Here is a 19,189-nt window from a genome sequence, read left to right as displayed (position 1 = left end):
ACACCTGTAGTCCCAGCTACTCGAGAGGCTGAGGCAGGAGAATCACTTGAACCCGGGAGGCAGAGGTTACAATGAGCCGAGATCATGCCACTGCACTCCAGCCTGGTGAGAGCTAGACTCCATCTCAAAATAAAAAAAAAGCTTTACTGTTTCACATTTTATAAACTGCTATCCATCTGAAATTGATTTCTGTGAATGGTATAAGGGGCTCTGAAATATTTTCCCCTCACAGAAATGTTTTATTGTCCCAGCGCCATTTACTGAAGAGACCTACCCCCCGTCCCCCTGCCCTTGTCTGCACTGCAGTATTACCTTTGTCTTTGTTTATTGCTGGTATATAGAAATGTAACTGATGGTGTACTGACCTTGTATTACATTTAATACCCTGTGAAATTCATGTGTTAGTTTTCTTTTTTTTTTGAGATGGAGTCTCGCTTTGTCGCCCAGGCTAGAGTGCAGTGGTGCTATCTGGGCTCACTGCAAGCTCCGCCTCCCAGGTTCACGCCATTCTCCTGCCTCAGCCTCTGAGTAGCTGGGACTACAGGCGTGCACCACCACGCCCGGCTAATTTTTTGTATTTTTAGTAGAGACGGGGTTTCACCGTGTTAGCCAGGATGGTCTCGATCTCCTGACTTCGTGATCCGCCCGCCTCGGCCTCCCAAAGTGCTGGGATTACAGGCGTGAGCCACCGCATCCAGCTAGTTTTCTCAATAGTTTGTAAATTATCTTAGATTTTCTAAGTACATGCATTTTCTGCAAATAACAGTTTGGTGTTTTGTTTTGTTCTGTTTTGTTTTTAAGATGGAGTCTTGCTCTGTCGCCCAGGCTTGGAGTGCAGTGGCAGGATCTCAGCTCACTGCAAGCTCCGCCTCCTGGGTTCACGCCATTCTCCTGCCTCAGCCTCCGAGTAGCTGGGACTACAGGCATGCACCACCATGCCCAGCTAATTTTTTGTATTTTTAGTAGAGGCGGGGTTTCACCATGTTAGCCAGGATGGTCTCAATCTCCTGACCTCGTGATCCGCCCGCCTCGGCCTCCCAAAGTGCTGGGATTACAGGTGTGAGCCACCGTGCCCGGCTAGTTTTCTTAATAGTTTGTAAATTATCTTAGATTTTCTAAGTACATGCATTTTCTACAAATAACAGTTTGGTGTTTTGTTTTGTTCTGTTTTGTTTTTAAGACGGAGTCTCGCTCTGTCGTCCAGGCTTAGAGTGCAATGGCAGGATCTCAGCTCACTGCAAGCTCCACCTCCTGGGTTCACACCATTCTCCTGCCTCAGCCTCCCAAGTAACTGGGACTACAGGTGCCCTCCATCATGCCCGGCTAATTTTTGTAGTTTTGGTTGAGAAAAGTTTCACCATGTTGGCCAGACTGGTCTCGAACTCCTTACCTCGGGTGATTTGACTGCCTCAGCTTTCCAAAGTGCTGGGATTACAGGCATGAACCATTGCGCCCGGCCTCATGTTTTTTGAGATGGAGTCTCACTCTGCTACCCAGGCTGGAGTGCAGTAGCACGATCTTGGCTCACTGCAACCTCCACCTCCTGGGTTTAAGTAATTCTCCCACTTTAGCCTCCTGAGTAGCTGGAACCACAGACACGTGCCGCTATGGCATATTTTTGAATTTTCAGTAGAGACGTGGTTTCACCAAGTTGGCCAGGCTGGTCTCGAACTCCTGACCTCAAGTGATCCACCTGTCTCAGCCTCTCAAGAGTGCAGGGATTACAGGTGTGACCCACCACACCTGGTCACATGTCTTCTGTTTCTTTTTGGGAAAAGAATCTTGGATGGAATTCCTATTTTTAACTGAAAATGATTTGATTCTGAAGTAACAGAACTTGGCAAAAATTTCAGAAGAATCATAAATAGAGACAGAATAATAAATAGAGACAGCTTCAACAGGTTTTTTTCTTATATCAAACTTGTCAAAGAAAGGTACTCTGGACAAAAGCAGAGACAATACCTGTGAAAATATTTCAGCTGAAATATATATACAATTTATCTTTCAAAAATGGAATTGACTCTCTTCCATTTAGCTTAGTTTACCAGATACTTCAGCATTTGTTAGAGAGTATTTTGTCAATTTTTTACATGTTTACAGACACTCAATTGAAAATGTCAACAGTTCCAAATTTACTAATTATAACATGCAATTCTGAAGCATATTGCAGGCACTTTTATGAAGAAAATAAAAGTAAGAGGCTAGATGCAGTGGCTCATGCCTATAATACCAGTGCTTTGGGAGGCTGAGGCAGGAGGATCATTTGAAGCCAGCAATTCAAGACCAGCCTGGCCAACATGGTAAGACCTTGTCTTTGCAAAAAATAAAAAAAACTTAGCCAAGCATGACAGGAGCTTGAAGCTGTAGTGAGCTGTCATTATACCACTGCACTCCGGCCTGACCAACAGAGCAAGATTCTGTCACTTAAAAAAAAAAAAAAAGAAAAGAAAAAAGGGGCCGGACATGGTGGCTCACACCTGTAATCCCAGCATTTTGGGAGGCCGAGGTGGGTGGATCACCTGACATCAAGACCAGCCTGACCAACATGGAGAAACCCATCTCTACCAAAAATACAAAATTAGCTGGGCATGGTGGCACATGTCTGTAATCCCAGCTACTCAGGAGGCTGAGGCAGGAGAATCACTTGAACCCAGGAGGCGGAGGTTGCGGTGAGCCCAGATTGTGCCATTGCACTCCAGCCTGGGCGACAAAGCAAGACTCTGTCTGAAAAAAAGGAAAAAGAAAAAAGAGAAGAAAAACAAGACCATATTGAAAAATCTATATATTCTTCAGAAAAATACTGGATACAGATATGAGACTAATAAAGTGCAAAAGTATCAAGACTAAGTATTCTGCTTATTAATCTTAATGTTCAGAAGATTAACATAAAGATGTAACTTTTATTTTGCGTTAATGTGTACATATTTTATTTAAAAACATTTTTGAAAGTGTTTTTTGAATGAAACAATTTTTCTAGGGCTAGCAATATAATAAAATCAATTTGTGGGTCAATAAATTTGTGGGTCAAAATGTTACATAATTTCAGTTATTTTAAACAAGACCTTCTTTTAGAAGTAATTCGGTGACAATAAGTAATATGGTCACTCTCATCCTATATCAAATTATATTAATTATGAATGATAAAACATTAACCATCAACTTAAGTAACTTTTCAAAAAACTGTTTTCTGGTTAATTTAGAAGAGTTATTTCTGCCTGTGTGATCAGCAGAGAGAAACAAAGCTGTGTTGGGACATGGAAGTGAGGCTGCCACCAGGCTCACTTGCTAGAGATCGGGCCTATTCCAGCCCAATGAAAGAGGGCTGAAATCCATGCTTTGTGATTTTACACTCTTACTACACAAGACAGACATCTGCAGAAGAGTGGAAACCCTAAGTATAAAATGCTGAAGTACAAGCAGTAACAAACAAGAGTCTTTGTTTAGGAACTGTACTGTATGCCAGATACTGTGCTAGGCACGGCCCTTTACATATGCTATCCCATTCAACAGCCCACAATTTTGTGGGCAGTATTATCCCATCTTAGGAAGGAGAAATCTGAGGCCTGGAGAGATTTAATAACTTGCCAGCATCACAAAGCTGGTGTTTTAGTCATCTCAGGATGCCATACTAAAATACCATAAATGGTGTGGATTAAACAACAGAAATTTATTTTCTCACATTTCTGGAGACCAGCAGTCCCAGATCAAGGTGCCAGCCAATTTGGTTCCCCATGAGGAACCTCCTTCTGGCTTGCAGACATCCATCTTCTCACTGTGTCCTCATATGGCAGAGAGAGAGCGAGCTCCTCCTGTCTGTTCTCATAAGGACACTAACCCTACTGGATCAGAGCCCCACTCTTATGCCTTTATCTAACCTTAATTACCTCCATAAATGCCCTATCTTCAAGTACAGTAACAACAGAATAGGGCTTCAACATATCAATTTGGGGATGGGATACATAAACATTCAGTCCATAAGAGCTAGTAAGTGATGGGGCCAGGATTCACATTATACGACTATGAACTTCTGCCCCTAGTATCTACATTTCATTGCCTCTTTACTTATATTATCTTGCAGATGACCTGGGGACAAGGAGAGCTACAGGGAAGTACTGATTGCTACCTAAATAGTTGGAGTCACCTGCTTTCAATTTTTTTATTATACACTGTATAACTCCTATTATCATAAGAATTATGTAACTCCGTTGTGATAGCAGTAAACTATCATAATAGATGGCACTTAATTTGTAATGATATAGTTCAATTTGGGGACTATGGAAATAAGGCTTGGAAAACTCCAAGTATAAAAAAATGTTAAAAATTTTAACCTATCATCTTAATAAAATACTTTAGTTTTTGTTGTTTGTTTTTGAGACAGGGTCTTGCTGTCACCCAGGCTGGAGTGCAGTGGTGCAACTCAGTTCATTGCAATCTCTGCCTCCTGGGTTCAAGCAACCATCCCACCTCAGCTTCCTGAGTAGCTGGGACTACAGGTGCACACCACCACAGTTGGCTAATTTTTTTCTTTTTTTGGTAGAGACAGGGTTTTGCCACATTACCCAGGTTGGTCTCAAACTCCTGGGACCAAGCAATGCTCCTGCCTCTGCCTTCCCAAGTGTTGGAATTACAGTGTGAGCCACTGCACCTTGTCAAAATAATTCAGTTTTAAAAGTCAATCCAATCTGAATTTTCCTTATATAAATAAAGTCTGCTTTATCACTTCTTAATAGAAAATAGTCTTCTAGATTGCTGGTTATTATTTTTCTGCAAGAACTGGGAACTGATTAGCATTGTGGAAATCAAGGTAGAGCACAGATTCTTTATTTTTATGTTAGAGATGAAGGTCTCATTATGTTGCCTAGGCTGGGCTGGAACTCCTGGGATCAAGGGATCCTCCCGCCTCAGTCTCCCAAGTAGCTAGGACTACAGACATGTGCCACTGGGATCACCCGGGCCAGACCAAGGATTCTTTCTTAAGAATTTTCACTTTGACTCTTAAACTTTTCACTAGGAAGTTTTCGTTTTTTGATCCCCTTTAAAGAAAATTCTTACATTTCCATATATAAAGAACTATATGGAAAGAGACAACAAAGAAACAACAAAGAGTTTCTTTATATTCCTGTTACTATTTTAACTTTGTTAAGAAGGTTAATATCAGGGAAACAATTAAAAGACATTAATATCTGCTAATAATCAGGTGCTTTTACATTTTCGTTGTTTTTAAAGAGACAATGACTCACTCTGTCACCCAGGCTTGAGTGCAGTGGTGCGATCATAGCTCACTGCAGCCTCAAACTCCTGGGCTCAAGTGATCCTCCCACCTCAGTCTCCCAAAGTGCTGGGATTACAGGTGTGAGCCACAGCACCCGATCTGCTTTTACATTTTCTTTCAGTGTTTTTAATATGTCACCCCACAACTTTCTGGCCTCCGTGATTTCAAAAGAAGTCAGCTGTTAATCTTACTGTGGTTCCTTTGCATGTGAAGAATCCTCTTTCTTGCTGCTTTCATGATTCCCTGTCTTTCAACAGTTTATAATGTGACTAGGTATGGATTTCTGTTTATCCTACTTTGTCCACTGAGCTTCTTGGACAATGTAGATTAACATTTTTCATCAAATGTGAGAGTTTTTGGCTATTATTTCTTAAAATGTATCTTCAATCTCTTTCTTTCCTTTCTCAAACTTTCATTACATTTATGTTAATATGTGTGCTGATGTCCCACAGGTCCCCAAAACTCTGTTCATTTTTTTTGTTCATATGTCAGCTCTTATCTGCCATTTAGTCTGTGAACTTTTTGTTACTACTATACTTTCCAACTCTAGAATTTCTTTCTTTCTTTCTTTTTTTTTTTTTGAGATGAAGTCTTGCTCTGTTGCCCAGGCTGGAGCAGAGTGATGCGATCTTGGCTCGCTGCAACCTCTGCCTCCTGGGTTCAAGCTATTCTCCTAACTCAGCCTCCTGAGCAGTTCTGATGGCAGGCATATGCCACAACACCCAGCTTTTTTTTTTTTTTTTTGAGATGGAGTTTCACTCTTGTTGCCCAGGCAGGAGTACAATGGTACAAACTCAGCTCACTGCAACCTCCACCTCCCGGGTTCAAGTGATTCTCAAGCCTCAGCCTCCTGAGTAGCTGGGATTACAGGCATGCGCCACCACGCCTGGCTAATTTTGTATTTTTAGTAGAGACAGGTTTCACCACGTTAGCCAGGCTGGTCTTTAATTCCTGACCTCAGGTGATCTGCCCGCCTTGGCCTCTCAAAAAGCGCTGGGATTATAGGAGTGAGCCACCGCACCCAGCCTCAACTCCAGAATTTCTATTTGATACTTCTTAATAATTTAGATCTGTTTATTGATATACTCTACTTGATGAGCCACTGCCATCATAATTTCCTTTAATATTAAAAGGAAAGAATTTTCCTTTAGTTCTTTGAGCATATTTATAATAACTACTTTGAAGTCTTTCTCACTAAGAACCAACATTTGCGCCCCCTCAAAGACAGTTTATATTGCTTGCTTTTTCCCCTTTGTATAAGTCACATTTTCATATTTGCATGTCTCATAACTTTTTGTTGAAACCTAGACAATTTAGATAATATACTGTAGCAACTCTGATTTCTGATCCTTGCTTTCAGCTTGTTGTTGGCACTTGTTTGTTTACTGACTTGCCTGGACTAATTCTGAGGAGTCTGTTTTCCTCAGCAGTGTACAGCCTCTGATGTCACTGCTCAGTTTTTCTTTTTCTTTCTTTTCAGAGAAAGGATCTCACTCTGTTGCCCAGACTGCAGTGCATTGGCATGATCATAGTTCACTACTGCAGCCTTGAACTCCTGGACCCAAGCGATCCCTCCACCTCAGCGTCCTAAGTAGCTAGGACTACAGACACATGCCACCAAACCTGGTTAATTTTTAAAACTGTGGAGATGGGGTCTCACCATGTTGCCCAGGCTGGTCTTTAACTCTTGGGCTCATGTGATCCTGCCATCTTGGCCTCCCCAAATGCTGGGATTATCAGCGGGAGTCACTGTGCACAGCTGTCTTTTTAAGTCTTGCTTTCTGGGGGGTTGTCCCTGGATCAGCATAGTTCAGCTGTCAGCCAATGATTGGTCAGAGGTTTTACACAAACACCTTGAGCCAGCAGACTTCCACCTTTTGTCACTGGACTTGTGTGTGGCTTGGGGAAATGCTTTCAAAGTTCAGGGAGTTTGTCAGTCTATTTTGTGTTCACCCAGGGAAAAGTAGCATGCAAGGGCCTTCTGTGTTCTCTTCAGAGCAGATGTAGCCTTGTACGTGCATACAGCTTTCTGGATGACATGAGTGTAATCTTACTAGGGTCTACTTTACCTATCTCTTTCCCTGAATCTCCCTGATAAATTTCTGGCTGGTCTGCCATTTCGTTGCTTTCTGCAACATTAGCTTTGCCAGATTGTTTGCAAATGAGACCTCTATCATTTTAAACAATATGCCTGGGCATGGATTTTTTTTTCCCAAGCCCTACTTTTAATAAAGTCAGCTCTCTTTGGCAGGACAACAGATCTACCAGTGCTCATGGCTTACCCTGCCTGCCCAGGAAGAACTTGAGGGACCACACAGCTGGGGAATGGGAGCAGCTCCTGACTAAAATGCCACAGTCACTGATCTTACTGAGATTCAATAGCTTCCATGAGGCCTTAAATGGGTGTGGTTTGTTGTTGTTGTTTTTGAGACAGACTTTTGTTCTGTTGCCCAGCCTGGAGTGCACTGGCACCATCTTGGCTCACCGCAATCTCTGCCTCCTGGGTTCGAGCGATTCTTGTGCCTCAACCTCCCAAGCAGCTGGGATTACAGGTGTGTACCACACCTGGATAATTTTTATATTTTTAGTAGAGACGGGGTTTCACCATGTTGGCCAGGCTGGTCTTGAAATCCTGACCTCAAGTCTCAGGTGATCTGTCTGCCTTGGCCTCCCAAAGTACTGGGATTATAGGTGTGAGCCACCATGTCCAGCTCTTTTTTTTTTTTTTTTTAAACAATTTTTGTCAAGTTGTATCATTGCTTTCTGGGGAGAGGACTTGTTGAGCTCCTCACTCAAGCATTCCAAAAGCGCGGCTCCTACATTTTATTTTGAACTGCTTTTTCTTTTTTCCCTATTCATAATATTCTAGAGATCAAGAACAAATATTTTAAAGAACTACTTACTGGACTTTGGAGCCCCCCACTGAGCAGATACCAATAACCCATGAAATTTAGAACTGCTAAAGAAAAAAGTTTCCCAAAATCAGGATCAGAATTTGAGTCTCAACATTTTCAGGATTCCTCAATATTGCTTCGACATAATACTTTCTATACTTAAAGATTGGGTAAAATAGGTCCCCAGACAAAGGCAAGATTAGGGACTACAAATAAAGGGACCATGCTCAATAAAGCCTGACGTCACCCTACCTGGGCTCGCTCCTCATCAAACTCCAGACAGCCCATACCATCCAGTCTCTGGAGATCAATCCAGCCTTTCCAGATAACACAGACTCCATTCAGAATCATGGGAGCCTTCAAATACACCTAAGACACAGAAAAGGACGAAAATCATTGAAAAGCATCAGACACATGAAAATAAAAAGATTAAACTTACTTATATAAACTCTGTAGAAAAGATGAATAAAATTATGATTGATTGATTGATTGATTGACTGAGATGGAGTTTCGCTGTGCTCCCCAGGCTGGAATGCAGTGCCACGATCTCAATTCACTGCAACCTCTGCCTCCCAGGTTCAAGCAATTCTCCCGCCTCAGACTCCCCCCAAGTAGCTGGGATTACAGGCGCTCAAGCACCATGCGTGGCTAATTTTTTTTTTTTTTTTGGTATTTTTAGTAGAGATGGGGTTTCACCATGTTGCCCAGGCTGGTCTCGAACTCCTGAGCTAGGCAATCCGCCCGCCTTGGCCTCCGAAAGTGCTAGGATTACAGGCATGAGCTACCACGCCTGGCCAGACACTTTGATTTTTGAATGTTGGGTAGAAAGATGGGAAACAATTGGAAGCCACCACCCGCTGAAGAGAGCATGCACTGCTTCCCTCAACGTGGGTTCCTGGAGCCATGCAGGATCAGGCTCTTGATATTCCCTTCAGTTTTATAAGCTATCTCATAGATTCCTGATAATTAATCTTTTTTTCTTTTTATTTTTTTGTCTTGTTAGCCAGAGTTGATTTCTACTGCTTTTAACCAAAGAACTTGAACTGGTTAAATCACGTTAAGTAGTATGTGGTTATCTTTAGGTGTCCATAAATAATTCGGAACAAAACACTGCTATCCTTTATATGGGATTATGAAATTTAATTCAAGTTATTTCACAGTCTTTTATTTATTATTTTTTACTTTTCCCAATATGCAACAGTAAGCTGAATCAGTCTTTTAAATACAGTAGAAAAGTTATAAAGTCACAGGGTTTGACTACATGTAGTATGAATCATTGATCTCGAAACTGGTAAGTTAACCCAAAATCTACTTCTTTCAATTCCCTGTTGAAATTCTTAAATACTATAACAAAATCAACTAAGACAATAAGGCTAGGCACCAGTGGCTAATGCCTGTTATCCCAGTACTTTGTGAGGCCAAGGTGTGAGGATCACTTGAGGCCAGGAGTTCAAGACCTGCCTGGGCAACATAGAGAGACCTCACCTCTAAAAAGTTAAAAAATAAAAATAACAAAATGAATAAACTTAACCAAGCATCTTGAATTCTTAATGGAAATGTGTTTATTCCTTACACATAATACCTTTAGATAAGAAAATTAGCCAGACTTCCTATTGTTTCACATCCAACAAGTATATATGCTTATACATTAGAGAAATATCAAAAATGAGTATCCTAGGATATGGTAACATCTCAAGTCACTGACAAATATGTTCACTATACTTTATACACTGAGGTTTAAAAAAGTACCAACAAATTTTAAAAAGATCTTCAAAATTGCTGAAACCAAAAGTATCTCCCATCTGGTGAACCTTCAGCTTTATGATAAAACTCCTACATCCTGGCTAGGTGCAGTGGCTCACACCTGTAATCCCAATACTTCGGGAGGCCAAGGCGGGCGAATCACCTGAAGTCAGGAGTTTGAGACCAGCCTGGCCAACACGGCAAAACCCCATCTCTACTGAAAATACAAAAATTAGCCAGGCATGGTTGCAACCACAGCTATAATCCCAGCTACTCAGGAGGCTGAGGCAAGAGAACCACTTGAATTCGGGAGGCGGAGAGTGCAGTGAGCTGAGATAGTGCCACTGCACTCCAGTCTGGGTGACAGTGGAAACACAAAAAAAAAGAGAGAGGAAAAAAAAAAGAAAGAAAACTTCTGTTTCACATTTTAACTTTTCTTCTGGAAAAACAAAAAACAAACACACACAAAAAAAGTTTCTTCACCATTCTTTTTCAAGTAAATAACTCTAGATTAAAAATTGCTTTAGGTATACATCATACCCAAATTTAGATCATTTTGATCACCAAATTAATTCTCATATTGGCTCAAAATACAATTGTTCCCAAGAGTATCCACCCAGAAAGGATGGTGCTAATTCTATTATCCTGAGGTGAATATTTTATTGTGATAAACAATATAAGAGAAATTTATTACAGTTTCTACAATCTTTCCACTCCTAATACTACACCATTCTAATAGTTACTTTTAAAAACATAATTTTAGGGCCGTGTGCGGTGGCTCATGCTTGTAATCCCAACACTTTGGGAGGCCAAGGCAGGTGGATCACAAGGTCAGGAGTTCGAGACCAGCCTGGCCAACAAAGTGAAACCCCGTCTCTACTAAAAATACAAAAATTAGCTGGGTATGGTGGCAGGCACCTGTAAACCCAGGTACTTGGGAGGCTGAGGCAGGAGAATCACTTGAACCCAGGAGGCAGAGATTGCAGTAAGCTGAGATGGTGCGACTACACTCCAGCCTGGGTGAAAAAGCTAGACTCTGTCTCAAAAACAAACAAACAAATAAACAAAACACATAATTTTAGGTGTTCTCTACCTCGTTTAACATGAGTTTCTGAATAAACCAGCATAGGTTAATATTTACTGCATTGGTTAATATTTACTGCATTGAACAAGATATTTTTAATGCAGAGGAAGCAGGAATTCTTCAGTGAGTTTTCAAAACTGCAGATTATCAAATATGTCTTTATTAACGAGGCTTTTCATTTACCTGCACCAAATGTATTTTCTTTGGGAAATCCAGTGCTTTGTGAGCTAAAATCTGACATTATTTATTACCTGTTTAATTACATAAAAATTTGTAAAATAGTTTCTCATTTTGAGGAAAAGCTGGAAGCATCTTTTTTTAAAACTCATTTCAGTAGTCTCTTCAGTCTCTTGGATTCTTTTTTAGAGATGTCTAATAAGAATAACTGACTGCCAATAATTATAAACACAATAAAAAATTACCTCTGAGATACCTTTAAAATAGTACTTATAGAATTTATGCCCTCTGGCTGGGCGCAGGGGCTTATGCCAGTAATCCTAGCCCTTTAGGAGGCCGAGGCAGGAGGTCAGGAGGTCAGGAGTTCAAGATCAGCCTGGCCAACATGGAGAAACCCCGTCTCTACTAAAAACAAAAAAATCAGCTGGGCATGGTGTGCGTGCCTGTAGTCTCAGCTACTAGGGAGGCTGATGCAGGAGAATCGCTTGAACCTGGGAGGCAGAGGTTGCGGTGAACTGAGGTCGCACCACTGCACTCTAGCCTGGGAGACAGAGTAAGACTCTGTCTCAAAAAAAAAAATAAATAAATAAAAATTTATGCTTTCCTGGTACATATTTGTGTCATTCCCCTTCACTACTGAACCCAATCATTCCTGCTAAGGGATGCAATGAACCACACTGAACCAATTTCTACTTATACTGGAAAAAAACCAAAATACAAAAGGTTCCATTTCTCCTCCTATTTGGACCAAGGGAAATAGTCTTCAGTTACTACTGAAACCGTTTAACCACACATTTCCTTCTGTTCTGATAAGTGCTCATTCCCTTCCACACTGTGCATTTAAAACTCCACCAATGTGCACCAAATCAAACAAGTGACTATGCCGACCTCTGCTCAACCCCTCACAAAACCTAAAAACAATACCCCTTATTTCATCTCAGTGAAACATGATTTACCACCTCTCATGAAGATTTCCATCCAGAAATCTTCATTAATCTTAAATCCTGTTAGAAGGCTATTTAGAAGGCTAACGGTGGACAGGGTAGCATGCACTGGGGACTGTCATTTCACCTATTAGCACACCTCATTATAAATTCTAACCATGAAGACATCTTTTCTAATAGCAAAGTCAACTTTACACCACTTTAATTGGATTTTATATTAGTCATCAATGATTTACATTCTTTAGAATTGAAGATTCCACAATCTCTTAGCTTATTCTTTTTTTAAAAATTATTATTATTTTTGAGACAGTCTCACTCTGTCTCCCAGGCCAAAGTGCAATGGCATGATCTTGGCTCACTGCAACCTCCACCTCCCAGGTTCAAGCGACTCTCCCTGCTCAGCCTCCCAAGTGGTTGGGATTACGGGCGCACGCCACCACGCCCCACTTAACTTTTCTATTTTTAGTAGAGACAGGGTTTTGCCATGTTGGCTGGGCTGGTCTCGAACTCCTGACCCAGCCAGCTTATTCATATTAATGTCCATAGTCAAAAACATTTTCCTGGCTGGGCGTGGTGGCTCACACCTGTAATCCCAGCACTTTGGGAGGCTGAGGCAGGGCAGATCACCTGAGGTCAGGAGTTCGAAACCAGCCTGGCCAACATGGCAAAACCCCGTCTCTACTAAAAATACAAAAAATTAGCCAGGTGTGGTGGTGGGCACCTGTAATCCCAGCCACTCAGGAGGCTGAGGCAGGAGAATCGCTTGAACCCGGGAGACAGAGGTTGCAGTGAGCCAAGAAAAAAAAATTTCCTTATAAATTACTAAACTTTTTTAAAGCCCATTTATTATTTATTTATAAATGTTCCTTCACGACAAAGAAAACCAATGATCTATTTTGGGAAAATTCTAAATGGTTTCAGAAAATGAGTAAAATTCTTTGTTTTATGAGATGGAGTTTTGCTTTTAACGCCCAGGCTGGAGTGCAGTGGTGCAATCTTGGCTCACTGCAACCTCCACCTCCCGGGTTCAAGGGATTCTCCTGCCTCAGCCTCCTAAGTATCTGGGATTACAGGCGCCCACCACCACGCACTGCTAATTTGTGTATTTTCAGTAGAGATGGGATTTCATCATATTTGCCAGGCTAGTCTTGAACTCCTCACCTGAGGTGATCCGACTGCCTCAGCCTCCCAAAGAGTGGGGATTACAAGTGTGAGTCACTGCGCCCAGCCAGAAAATGACGACAATTTTTAATCAAGACTAATGTCTGCAATTATAATTAAAAATAATATTTAGATGATCCTAGTGATTTATTTAGATGTTCTTATTCAAATAAATACAGTTTTATGTGTACATCTTCAAAGTAAATGTTTGGTGCTTTCATGTATTCATGAATACCAAACTTCAAAGTATAAAGAAAATAAAATTCTGTCTCTTAACAGTTTGGCATTTTATAATGTAATTCAATAATGTCATTTAATACACAGTGAAATGCTTCTGTCAAAAAAAAATAATGTCATTTAAGCACAAAGACAGTTTTTCACTGAAAATGATTCCTTATTTCAAACTTTAAAAAGAAAAGTTATTAGAATATGAATTAGGGATTAAACCTATTGTCCTAGAACAATGAAATATTTTATACAAAATGAATTTAAAATGGGTAAACAGATGCAGCTAACCATACATGAGAAAAACAAGAAAACAGTTTATCTTTCCAAAAGTAAAATATCACAAATATGTTTGAGACTTCACAGAAGGTTAAAAAGTGACTATAGTCTCATATCTTGTGTTCTTCTGGAAAAGGTGAAAGCTAGTTTAACACAATTTTTAATCATCTCAAACTCTAAATATAAGTATGTGTGATGTTATATTCAATCTAAATTACATATATCACCTAATTTTCACATTCTGTAGCTTTAAATTTCCCACCACTAATGCAGTAGAGCTTCAGCAAAATATGTTTGTACCATCAACTGTGGTATCACCTATACAATGGAATATTACTTGGTCATAAAAAGGAATGAAATGTTCATACACACAACAACACAGAATGAACCTTGAAAACACAATACTAAGTGAATGAAGCTAGAAAAAGGCTACATATTATTTGAAATGTCCAGAAAGCTGGCCGGAGTGGTGGCTCATGCCTGTAATCCCAGCACTGTGGGAGGCCAAGGTGGGCGGATCATCTGAGGTTGGGAGTTCGAGATCAGCCTGACCAACATGGAGAAACCCCATATCTACTAAAAAAACAAAATTAGCTGGGCGTGGTGGCGCATGCCTATAACCCCAGCTACTCGGAAGGCTGAGGCAGGAGAATTGTTTGAATTCAGGAGGCGGAGGTTGCGGTGAGCCAAGATCGCGCCATTGCACTCAAGCCTGGGAAACAAGAATGAAACTCCGTCTCAAAAAACAAACAAACAAAAACAAACAAACAAACAAAACCCCAGAAACATCCAGAAAGCTGAATCTAGAGCGACAGAAAGTAGGTAAGTAGTTGCCAGCAGCACAGGGGAGTGGCAAATGAGGAGTAATTGCTACTATATATGGGATTTCTTTATGGTGTGATGAAAATGTTTTGAAATTAAATAGTAATGATGGTTGCAGAACTCTCAATGTATTAAAAACCAATGAAATGTACACTCTAAAAAAGTGAATTTTATGGTATGTGAATTATATCCCAATGGGCTGTCATTTTTAAAAGTTTGCTGCTAGGCATGGTGGCTCACACCTGTAATCTTAGCACACTTTGGGAGGCCACAGTGGGAGGACTGTTTGAGCTCAGGAGTTCAAGACCAGCCAGGGCAACATAGTGAGCCCTCATCTCTACAAAAAATTAGCCAGGTGTGGTGTTACACACCTGCAGTCCCCGAAACTCTCTGCAGGCTGAGGGTGGAGGATCACCTAAGCCCAGGAGGTTGAGGCTGCAGTGAGCCATGATCGTGCCACTGCACTCCAGATTGGGCAACAGAGCAAAATCCTGTCAAAAAAAAAAAAAAAAAAAAAAAGAAAGAAAGAAAGAAAAGAAAAGAAAAATGAAAAGTTTGCAACAATTTTTATCTGCCACATGTAAGTGACATCTATGAGATATCCAAATCAAGATTTTGAGGAGGCAGTTACATATGGGATTCCAGCATTCTCAGAATAGATCTGGGCTGTTATGAATCTGGCAGCCATCAACAATAGCACGGTATTTAAATCCAGAGGAAAGGAAGAGACCCCGGAGTAAGCAGGGGAAAAGAAGGGGACCCAGGAAGAATCTGGAGGAAGTCCAACTTTTAGATGGTTGGGTAGAAGAAAAAACCCCAGCAGAGCAGGCTATGAACAGCCAGTGAAGAAACCTGTAAGGAGCGCAGGTTAAAGGTTGTTACAGGTCCCCATTTAAAATTTCCCCTTTGTTGGCTGCATTAGATGGAGTTCAGAAAACCTACAGCGGTTTGGGCTTACAGATAGGTTTCAAGAAGACCAGAAACTTCTCTGTGCAAAAATGTGTTTGAGCCCATGTGCATTTTTCTAATGAAGTCCACTGCTTTCATTAGATGCTCCAAAGGGGTGTGCAAGGCAAAAAGGATTCAATTATGATAGAAAAACTCCATTTTTTCCCTTCCCTCATAGACACAAAGATCTTTCTAATATAGAGCCTGAGATGGTAAATGTTCATTTAGTAAATGAACCAAACTTAAGTAGCTCAGTATTACTAATCCTGTGTTTTGAAATGTAAGTATCAAAGGAATAACCTAAGTCAACTTCTCATGTATTAACCTGTACAAACAGTTCTTTGAGGGTTTGGAAGGTACTTATTCTATGAATATCTACATTTGGAATAAGCAGTGGCATCCTTACCTGTCTTTTCCTCTACAATACTATGTAACTTACAGAAAAGATCATGGTTTCTAGGTAGCCGAGATATGAGAGAGAAATTGAAGGTACAAAGGGATGGCAAAGTTCCCTTTTTTGAGTGATTCTAAAGAAGAGAATTTCAAGGCAATTAAAACAGAGTAACTATAGATTTGCAAACAAGACCCCCATGCACGTCAGTACTGAGTCATAAAATCAATACACACAGAAACCAGGTGTCAAAGCTACTGACAAAAGCAAGAAGCTGAAACTTCACTGTCAAAAAATTCCTTTTAACTAGAAAGGATATCTCACTTCTCTGTAATAAGTTGTTAGAGCTTAAACACTTGTGGCTCTAGTCTATAAACTGATGTCTTTTTTTTTTTTGAGACGGAGTCTTGCTCTGTCGCCCAAGCTGGAGTGCAGTGGCGCGATCCTGGCTCACTGCAAGCTCCACCTCCTGGGTTCAGGCCATTCTCCTGCCCCAGCCTCCCGAGTAGCTGGGACTACAGGCGCCCGCCACCTCGCCCGGCTCATTTTTTGTATTTTTAGTAGAGACAGGGTTTCACCGCGGTCTCGATCTCCTGACCTTGTGATTCGCCTGCCTCGGCCTCCCAAAGTGCTGGGATTACAGGTGTGAGCCACCGCGCCCGGCCTAAACTGATGTCTTAAGAAAACATAAGAGGGTGTGATCATTCATTACTCCTTAGGTTCTCAGTAAATATTTAAATACTGATTAATAGAAGAACAGAAAACAGCTAGAATTTAGAATTTTTTTCTTGTAAGTTTCCAATAATAATTTCCATTTGAAAAGATCCCCCTATTCAACAAATGTTTATTACATAGGTTGGGCGTGGTTCACGCCTGTGATCCTAGCACTTTGGGAGGCTGAGGCAGGTGGATCACTTGTCAGGAGTTCAAGACCCAACCTGGCCACATGGTGAAATCCCATCAACACTAAAAATACAAAAATTAGTTGGACATGTTGGCATGCACCTGTAATCCCAGCTACTCAGGAGGCTGAGGCAGGAGAATCACTTGAACCCAGGAGACAGAGGTTGCAGTGAGTCAAGATGGTGCCATTGCACTCCAGCCTGGGCAACAGAGCAAGACTCCATCTCAAAAAAAAAAAAAAAAAAATTTGAGTAACTAGTGTGACGTCATATTCATGAATGGAAAGACTACAAATGACAATTTATCCCAAAGTAATCTTAAACGAAATTCCAATGAAATATCTGAAATATCAAAATAATGTATTTTAGAATTTGGGAAGTCTACAGTTCATATAAAAGAATCAGGCCATCCATGAAAAATTAGAGAAAGAATAATTTTTTGTTCTTTTGGATATTAAAACATAACACAATCAGTAAATATATAGGAGTGCTGTGGCAGTCAGCTATAACTTAATGGAACAACCAAAAAATTCAAAAATGAAACCAAGTATATAAACACTTAATACATGAAAAAGGCATCACTTAAAATCAATAGTAAAAGGATATTTAACCAGTGGAGTTGAAAAAACTGGCTAACCATGTGGAAAAGAACAGTTTAGAACAAAACTAACATAACTAACCAAAAATTGTGGAAAAAAGTTCACTAACAAATATATTAAATCAGAATAAATATTTTAAAACAAATATTAAAATAAATTGAAAAACATTTTAATAACATGTATCAGGAGGGAAAACAGGTTATATTACATTGTCAGGGGGAGGGTAAACTGGCTAATGATTTTGGGAAGGCAATTTGGGGGAATAAGTGTGCATCTTCCTTTGACCCAGCAATGCCATGTCTGTGAATGTAGCCTAAAACTTAATCAAAGATGTACAAAAAATATTCTATTACAAGAATGTTCATTCTCAAGGGATTTTTGTAAATGCCAAATGATCAGAAATAGCCTAGACGCCCAACGATAATGAGCTGAATAAATCAACTTCCGAATTGAACAATGACCTTTAAAAAGCCTACTACAGGCCGGGCACGGTGGCTCAAGCCTGTAATCCCAGCACTTTGGGAGGCCGAGACGGGCAGATCACAAGGTCAGGAGATCGAGACCATCCTGGCTAACACAGTGAAACCCCATCTCTACTAAAAATACACAAAAATCTAGCCGGGAGAGGTGGCGGGCGCCTGTAGTCCCAGCTACTCGGGAGGCTGAGGCAGGAGAATGGCGTAAACCTCGGAGGCGGAGCTTGCAGTGAGCTGAGATCCGACCACAGCACCCCAGCCTGGGCGACAGAGCGAGACTCCGTCTCAAAAAAAAAAAAAAAAAAAAATTAAAAAGCCTGCTAGAGGCTAGGCGCGGGGGCTCACACCTGTAATCCCTGCACTTTGGGAGGCCGAGGCGGGTGGATCACCTGAGGTCAGAAGTTTGAAACCAGCCTGGCCAACATGGTGAAACTCCGTCTCTACTAAAAATACAAAAATTAGCCAGGCATGGTGACAGGCACCTGTAATCCCACCAACTTGGGAGGCTGAGGAAGGAGAATCGCTTGAATCCAGGAAGCAAAGGTTGCAGTGACCCAAGATTGCGCCACTGCACCCTAGCCTGGGTGAAAGAGTGACACTCCATCTCAAAAATAAAAAGCCTGCTAGAGGCCGGGCATGGTGGCTCACGCCTGTAATCCCTGCACTTTGGGAGGCCAAGGCGGGCGGATCACGAGGTCAAGAGATCGAGACCATCCTGGCCAACACGGTGAAACCCCGTCTCTACTAAAAATACAAAAATTAGCTGGGTGTGGTGGCACGCACCTGTAGTCCCAGCTACTCAGGAGGCTGAGGCAGGAGAGTTGCTTGAACCTGGGAGGCCAAGGTTGGAGTGAGCTGAGATCATGCCACTGCACTCCAACCTGGTGACAGAGCAAGACTCTGTCCAAAAAAAAAAAAAAAAAGGTCTGCTAGAATCCAGGCAGGTCTGCTGATCGTTGACCACCAAAAACAAGCATCCCTCACCACCAAAAACAAGCATGTTACATGGGATGTTTATACTATGCTGTTAATGGGAAAAGACACAATACAATACTAGGTAAAGAAAATGATTAAGCCTATGTGCGCGTGCACACACACACAGACTTGCCATTGTTATACTCTATCAAGTCTATATAAACACTGAATTAGTGAACACTAAACCACTGTTCCTAAGGGAAATGCAGAGGTAGGTTCCTTCTAGCCTAACATCTTCCTCAACTGATCAATACATAATCTTGTTTTATGTATGCTTCTGTTCAGACACTGTCTTCA

General features: G+C 41.1%; 1 protein-coding gene and 1 long non-coding RNA gene across 11 annotated transcripts in view; both read right to left on the bottom strand.

Moving 5' to 3' along the window:
• The window catches only part of CBFB (core-binding factor subunit beta), a 77,317-nt gene that overhangs the window by 28,571 nt on the left and 29,557 nt on the right, over nucleotides 1–19,189 (bottom strand). For 4 of the 10 annotated variants that reach the window (XM_015126323.3, XM_077983454.1, XM_077983453.1 and 1 more), the window contains 1 exon segment: nucleotides 8,419–8,535. The exons of 2 other annotated variants lie outside the window; for them this stretch is intronic. In XM_015126323.3, the coding sequence (XP_014981809.1) occupies nucleotides 8,419–8,535 (117 nt within the window). 10 annotated transcript variants of the gene reach the window in all.
• On the bottom strand, nucleotides 406–5,076 carry LOC144337628 (uncharacterized). The gene is made up of 2 exons (XR_013410998.1): nucleotides 2,720–5,076; nucleotides 406–814 (listed from the first exon to the last, which is right to left on the bottom strand). It is a non-coding gene; the product is annotated as an uncharacterized LOC144337628 (long non-coding RNA).

This window comes from Macaca mulatta, chromosome 20 (genome assembly GCF_049350105.2).
Source record: "Macaca mulatta isolate MMU2019108-1 chromosome 20, T2T-MMU8v2.0, whole genome shotgun sequence".
NCBI classification, from domain to species: Eukaryota; Metazoa; Chordata; class Mammalia; order Primates; family Cercopithecidae; genus Macaca; species Macaca mulatta.
The sequence above is the reverse complement of the archived record's forward strand: the minus strand, read 5'-3'. Positions and strand labels throughout refer to the sequence as shown.